Source organism: Lolium perenne, chromosome 7 (genome assembly GCF_019359855.2).
Source record: "Lolium perenne isolate Kyuss_39 chromosome 7, Kyuss_2.0, whole genome shotgun sequence".
Classification (NCBI taxonomy): domain Eukaryota; kingdom Viridiplantae; phylum Streptophyta; class Magnoliopsida; order Poales; family Poaceae; genus Lolium; species Lolium perenne.
This window is the reverse complement of record NC_067250.2, coordinates 46234428-46241724: the sequence shown is the minus strand read 5'-3', so window position 1 is coordinate 46241724 and position 7297 is coordinate 46234428. Positions and strand designations below refer to the sequence as shown.

General features: G+C 43.3%; 1 protein-coding gene across 1 annotated transcript; it reads left to right on the top strand.

The window, feature by feature from the left end:
* Positions 1 to 2025: 2025 nt before the first annotated feature.
* On the top strand, positions 2026 to 4717 carry LOC139833574 (uncharacterized). Its single transcript, XM_071823882.1, has 4 exons — positions 2026 to 2356; positions 3253 to 3555; positions 3658 to 3723; positions 4221 to 4717. Exons 1-4 carry the CDS (start codon positions 2026 to 2028, stop codon positions 4715 to 4717), a joined length of 1197 nt encoding a protein of 398 aa, XP_071679983.1.
* The last annotated feature ends 2580 nt before the right edge of the window (positions 4718 to 7297 follow it).

Sequence of the window (7297 nt, the reverse complement as noted above, 5' to 3'; positions counted from 1 at the left end):
TATGGAGAACGCAAACAACATAGTAAATAAAGTAAAGCTAGCAACTAATTTTTTTGTGTTTTGTTTTAGTGCAGCAAACAAAGCAGTAATAAAATAAAGTAAAGCAAGACAAAACACAAAGTAAAGAGATTGGAAGTGGAGACTCCCCTTGCAGCGTGTCTTGATCTCCCCGGCAACGGAGCCAGAAATTTAGCTGCTAGCGTGTAGTTGACGTGGGAGATAGAAATCTTTGTGGTGTAACTTTTCTTCAGGTCCCCGGCAACGGCGCCAGAAATTTAGCTTGATACGTGCAAGACACACGCCCGTTGGGAACCCCAAGTGGAAAGTGTGATGCGTGTAGCAGCAAGTTTCCCTCAGTAAGAAACCAAGGTTTATCGAACCAGTAGGAGTCAAGGATCACGTGAAGGTCGTTGGTGACGGAGTGTAGTGCGGCGCAACACCAGGGATTCCGGCGCCAACGTGGAACCTGCACAACACAATCAAAGTACTTTGCCCCAACGTAACAGTGAGGTTGTCAATCTCACCGGCTTGCTGTAAACGAAGGATTAACCGTATAGTGTGGAAGATGATGTTTGTTTGCAAAGAACAATAAAGAACAAGTATTGCAGTAGATTGTATTTCAGATGTAAAGAATGGACCGGAGTCCACAGTTCACTAGTGGTGTCTCTCCCATAAGATAAATAGCATGTTGGGTGAACAAATTACAGTTGGGCAATTGACAAATAAAGAAGGCATAACAATGCACATACATATATCATGATGAGTACTATGAGATTTAATCAGGGCATTACGACAAAGTACATAGACCGCTATCCAGCATGCATCTATGCCTAAATAGTCCACTTTCAGGTTATCATCCGAACCCCTTCCGGTATTAAGTTGCAAGCAACAGACAATTGCATTAAGTATGGTGCGTAATGTAATCAACACAAATATCCTTAGACAAAGCATCGATGTTTTATCCCTAGTGGCAACAGCACATCCACAACCTTAGAACTTTCATCCTTGTCCCAGATTCAATGGAGGCATGAACCCACTATCGAGCATAAATACTCCCTCTTGGAGTTACAAGTATCAACTTGGCCAGAGCCTCTACTAGCAACGGAGAGCATGCAAGAACATAAACAACATATATGATAGATTGATAATCAACTTGACATAGTATTCAATATTCATCGGATCCCAACAAACACAACATGTAGCATTACAAATAGATGATCTTGATCATGATAGGCAGCTCACAAGATCTAACATGATAACACAACGAGGAGAAGACAATCATCTAGCTACTGTTATGGACCCATAGTCCAGGGGTGAACTACTCACACATCGATCCGGAGGCGATCATGGCGATGAAGAGCCCTCCGGGAGATGATTCCCCTCTCCGGCAGGGTGCCGGAGGCGATCTCCTGAATCCCCCGAGATGGGATTGGCGGCGGCGGCGTCTCTGGAAGGTTTTCCGTATCGTGGCTCTCGGTACAGAGGGTTTCGCGACGAAGGCTTTAAGTAAGTGGAAGGGCAGAGTCGGAGGAGTCACGGGGGCCCCACACGCTAGGGCCGCGTGGGCCCCCCTTAGGCTGCGCCGCCCTAGTGTGGCGGCGCCCCGTGGCCCCACTTCGTTTCTCCCTCGGTCTTCTGGAAGCTTCATGGAATAATAAGCCCCTGGGCGTTGATTTCGTCCAATTCCGAGAATATTTCCTTTGTAGGATTTCTGAAACCAAAAATAGCAGAAAACAGCAACTGGCTCTTCGGCATCTCGTCAATAGGTTAGTGCCGGAAAATGCATAATAATGACATATAATGTGTATAAAACATGTGAGTATCATCATAAAAGTAGCATGGAACATAAGAAATTATGGACACGTTTGAGACGTATCAGGGGTTAGCCTAGAGGATGTACCCGTTGTGAGGGAATATCCGGATGTCTTCCCGGAAGAATTGCCAGGACTGCCACCTGATAGAGATGTTGAGTTTCTCATTGAGATTTTGCCCGGTACTGGACCCATAGCCAAGAGACCATACAATATGGATGTTGATGAACTAAAGAAGCTCAAGAAGCAACTTAAGGAGCAAATTGAGAAAGTATTTATTCGACCTAGTTCGTCATCTTGGGGAGCACCTGTACTGTTTGTTGAGAAGAAGGATTCAAGCAAAAGATTAGTGATGGACTACCGTTCGCTGAATGAGATGACGATTAAAAACAAGAACCCATTGCCCAACATCAATGACTTGTTTGACCAATTGAAGGGAGCAAAGGTATTCTCCAAGATAGATCTTCGATCAGGTTATTTCCAGTTGAAGATCCGGGAGGAGGATATACCTAAGACCGCATTCACAACTAGATACGGTCTTATGAGTATACCGTTATGCCCTTTGGACTAACCAATGCTCTGGCATATTTCATGACCATGATGAACAAGGTATTCATGGAATATTTGGATAAGTTCATGCTAGTATTCATCGATGATATATTCAAAGGATGATGCCGAGCACGAAAAACATTTGCACCTAATCATGGAAAAGCTCAGAGAGCACAAGTTGTATGCCAAGTTTAGCAAGTGTGAGTTCTGGTTAGACATAGTTGGATTCCTTGGACACATAGTTTCAGCAGAAGGAGTAGCAGTAGACCCAAGCAAGGTTGCAGCCGTGACTGAATGGGAGTCACCCAAGAATGCATGAGAGATTCAGAGTTTCTTAGGACTCGCGGGATATTACCGGAGATTTATTGAGAATTTCTCCAAGATTGCAAAGCCCATGACAGAACTGTTGAAGAAGGATAAGAAATTCATATGGACTGACGAGTGTGAAGCTAGTTTTCAAGAGTTGAAGCAACGCCTTGTAAGTGCACCGGCTCTATGCTTGCCGGATATCAATAAGGATTTCCAAGTGTACTGCGATGCTTCTGCCAAGGACTTTGAGGTGTTCTAATGCAAGATGGTAAATTTGTGAGTTATGCTTCGCGACAGCTCAAACATGATGAGAGAAACTATCCAACTCATGACTTAGAGCTAGCATCCGTCGTGCATACTCTCAAGGTATGGATACACTATCTGATGGGAAAACATTGTGATGTGTTCACAGACCATAAGAGGCTAAAGTATATATTCACTCAGAAGGAACTGAACATGAGGCAAAGAAGATGGTTAGAACTAATAAAGGATTACGATATGAATTTGCAATACCACCCGGGAAAGGCTAATGTTGTAGCCGACACGCTGAGTCGTAAGACCTATATAAACGGTCTGACCGCAGGAGAACTACCTGAGGAGTTGTGTGAGCATTTCAAAGATCTCCGACTGAAGATTGTGCTAGAAGGTTATTTGGCATTGCTTGAAGTTCAGCCAACACTAATGCATAAGATTAGAGAAGCTCAGAAGTTAGACAAAGAAATAGAAGTAATCAAGGCCAATATGAGTGAAGGCAAAGAAAAGGGATTCCATGAGGATGAGCAAGAAACTCTATGGTTTGAGAAGCGAATTTGTGTGCCCCAGGATCCTAAACTTAGGAAGATGATTCTTCAAGAAGCACACGATTCACCATACACCATTCATCCTGGTAACACTAAGATGTACACATGGACGTAAAGGAAAGATTCTGGTGGACTAACCTAAAGAGAGACATTGCCAAGTATATTGCACTGTGTGATGTTTGTATCAGAGTCAAAGCAGAACAACAAAAACCAGCAGGATTGTTGCAACCCTTACCAATACCAGAGTGGAAGTGGTATAATATTGGCATGGACTTTATCACCGGATTGCCAAAGACTAGATCAGGATATGATTCAATTTGGGTCGTAGTGGACCGTCTGACTAAAGTGGCTCACTTCATACCGGTGAAGACCACCTATACGAGTGCCAAGCTAGCTAAGATATACATGAGCACAATCATTTGTGTGCATGGAGTGTCCAAGAGCATTGTTTCAGATAGTGGTACTCAGTTCACTTCTCACTTTTGGCGTCAAATACATGAGTCTTTGGGAACTAGACTTGAATTCAGCACATTGTTTCACCTACAAACTGATGGATAGACTGAAAGTGTAAACCAAATTTTGGAAGATATGTTAAGAGCTTGTGCATTGGACTATGGCTCTAGCTGGGATGAAAATTTTCCATACGCAGAATTTTCATACAACAATAGCCACCAAGCAAGTATTGGAATGGCTCCATTTGAGGCATTGTATGGAAGAAAATAGACCACCCCACTGTTATGGAGTGGAGTAGGTGAAAGGAGCCTATTTGGCCCAGACTTGATCAAGGATGCTGAAGAGAGGGTCAGATTGATCAGGGATAGACTGAAGATAGCTCAATCTAGACAGAAGAGCTACGCTGAGTCAAAGCATAGGGAAGTGACCTATGACATAGGTGATAGAGCATACCTTAGAGTCTCACCACTTCGTGGTGTGAAGAGGTTTGGATTCAAGGGAAAGTTAGCGCCCCGCTTCGTAGGACCATTCAAGATCCTGGCTCGCAAAGGTGAAGTAGCTTATGAGTTGGAACTGCCTGAATCACTATCTGCGGTTCATGACGTGTTCCATGTGAGCCAATTGAAGAAATGCCACCCAGATATGGCAGAGACCCCGTTGAGAGATACCGTGCCACTTGAGGAAGTACAGTTGGAGAGTGATATCACATACGAAGAAAAACCAATCGAGATACTGGAGAGACAGCAGAAAAGAGCTACTCGTACAAAGACAATCAAGTTATGTAAAGTCCAGTGAAATCACCACACCGAGGAAGAAGCTACCTGGGAGCGAGAAGTTGATCTTCGAGAAGACCATCCACACCTATTTTCTAGCCTTTCTGAATCTCGAGGACGAGATTCATCTTAAGGGGGGTAGGTTTGTAACATCCCTAAAATTTTGAACTTCATGCATTGAATTCAGAAGTATCATGACATCATTGCGTTTATAGGGAATTCAAATTTAAATTCATTTCAAACCCCAAAACCAAAATGGCACTGATAGCCACATAGGCGTGTATGCCAAATATTGTTTTATAAAAGATTTTATTTTATTTCGAAAGTGGTTTAAAAGTCATGGCCTTTTCACAAGTAATCCATCGATATCTTATTTATATTTTTATGATTAATTTTGATGCCCCAAATGTGTTTTCAAATGAAAGAGAGAAATAGAAAAGAAATAAAAAAGAGAAAGGGGCCGACCCAAACTGGGCCGACCCGGTCGGACCAATTGGCCGGCACGGCCAGGCGGCACCAGGCCGCGTGCCCCACCCGCCGTAGGCCCCCCACGATCTCCTTCGTCCCCAACCCCCGTGATACGTCTCAAACGTATCTATAATTTCTTATGTTCCATGCTACTTTTATGATGATACACACATGTTTTGTTCACACTTTATGTCATTATTATGCATTTTCCGGAACTAACATATTGACGAGATGCCGAAGTGCCAGTTCCTGTTTTCTGCTGTTTTTGGTTTCAGAAATCCTAGTAAGGAAATATTCTCGGAATTGGACAAAATCAACGCCCATCATCTTATAATTCCACGAAGCTTCCAGAACACCCGAGAGGGGCCAGAGGAGAGCCACAGGCCCACCACACGTGTGGGCGGCGCGACCAAGGAGCCAGGCGCGGCCCCTGTTGTGTGGCGGCTCCGTAACCCTTCCGACTCCGCCTCTTCACCTATAAGAAGCCCCCTGACCTAAATCTTCGATATGGAAAAGCCACGGTACGAGAAACCTTCCAGAGCCGCCGCCATCGCGAAGCCAAGATTCGGGGGACATAAGTCTCTGTTCCGGCACGCCGTCGGGACGGGGAAGTGCCCCCGGAAGGCTTCTCCATCGACACCACCGCCATCTTCATCACCGCTGTTGTCTCCCATGAGGAGGGAGTAGTTCTCCATCGAGGCTAAGGGCTGTACCGGTAGCTATGTGGTTAATCTCTCTCCTATGTACTCCAATACAATGATCTCATGAGCTTCCTTACATGATTGAGATTCATATGAGCTTTGTATCACTATTCATCTATGTGTTACTCTAGTGATGTTATTAAAGTACTCTATTCCTCCTTCATGATGTAATGGTGACAGTGTGTGAATCATGTAGTTCTTGGCGTAGGTTATGATTGTAATCTCTTGTAGATTATGGAGTTAACTATTACTATGATAGTATTGATGCGATCTATTCCTCCTTCATAGTGTGATGGTGACAGTGTGCATGCTATGTTAGTACTTGGTATAATTGCAATGATCTATTATGCACCCTAAGGTTATTTAAATATGAACATCGAATGTTGTGGCGCTTGTTAACTCCGGCTTGAGGGAGCTCTTGTAGCCCTACACAATTAATGGTGTTCATCATCCAACAAGAGAATGTAGAGTGGTTTTATTATGTGATCAATGTTGAGAGTGTCCACTAGAGAAAGTATGATCCCTAGGCCTTGTTTCCAAACATTGAAACTCCGTTTATTTACTGTTTTGTTGCATGTTTACTTGCTGCCATATTTTATTCAGATTGCTATTACCACTCATATACATCCATACTACTTGTATTTCACTATCTCTTCGCCGAACTAGTGCACCTATACATCTGACAAGTGTATTAGGTGTGTTGCGGACACAAGAGACTTCTTGTATCGTGATTGCAGGGTTGCTTGAGAGGGATATCTTTGACCTCTTCCTCCCTAAGTTCGATAAACCTTGGGTGATCCACTTAAGGGAAACTTGCTGCTGTTCTACAAACCTCTGCTCTTGGAGGCCCAACACTGTCTACAAGAATAGAAGCTCCCGTAGACATCAAGCACTTTTCTGGCGCCGTTGCCGGGGAGGAAAGGCAAAAGGCACTCATACTCCGGTCCTAGGTAACTAAGTACTTTTCGGTTGCCGTTGTGTGTGTGCTCGAAGCTATTTCCTTTAGATCCTGTAATTGCATCTTTTTGTTTCTTGTTAAACACTAGTAAGGCATAATGGAAAACATCTGTGAGCTTTTTAAACTATTTCCTGAGTCAAGACATGAATGGTTTAATGCGAAAATTAAAAAACCTATGGAACCTTATTTGCATGCTAGTAGTAATATTAGTATGAACGCTTTGAACACCATTGTTGCTAATGATATGGAAAATTCTAAGCTTGGGGAGGTCGGTTTTGATGAAAATGATCTCTTTAGCCCTCCGGGTATTGAGGAGAAAGTTTATGTTCATTATGATATGCCTCCCATATATGATGATTATAATGATAGTGGTGTTCTGGTGCCGCCTACTATGGAGGATAAATTTAATTATGATTATACTATGCCTCCTATATTTGATGATGAGAATAATAATGATAGCTACTTTGTTGAATTT

Excerpts from the sequence above, each read along its gene's own strand:
- LOC139833574 (XM_071823882.1), top strand. The coding sequence starts at position 2,026 with ATGGATGTTGATGAACTAAAGAAGCTCAAGAAGCAACTTAAGGAGCAA. Across the intron at positions 2,357-3,252 it reads AACTAGATACGGTCTTATGA|GAGAACTACCTGAGGAGTTG; the intron begins GTATACCGTTAT and ends GTCTGACCGCAG. Across the intron at positions 3,556-3,657 it reads ACCATACACCATTCATCCTG|AGTCAAAGCAGAACAACAAA; the intron begins GTAACACTAAGA and ends TGTTTGTATCAG.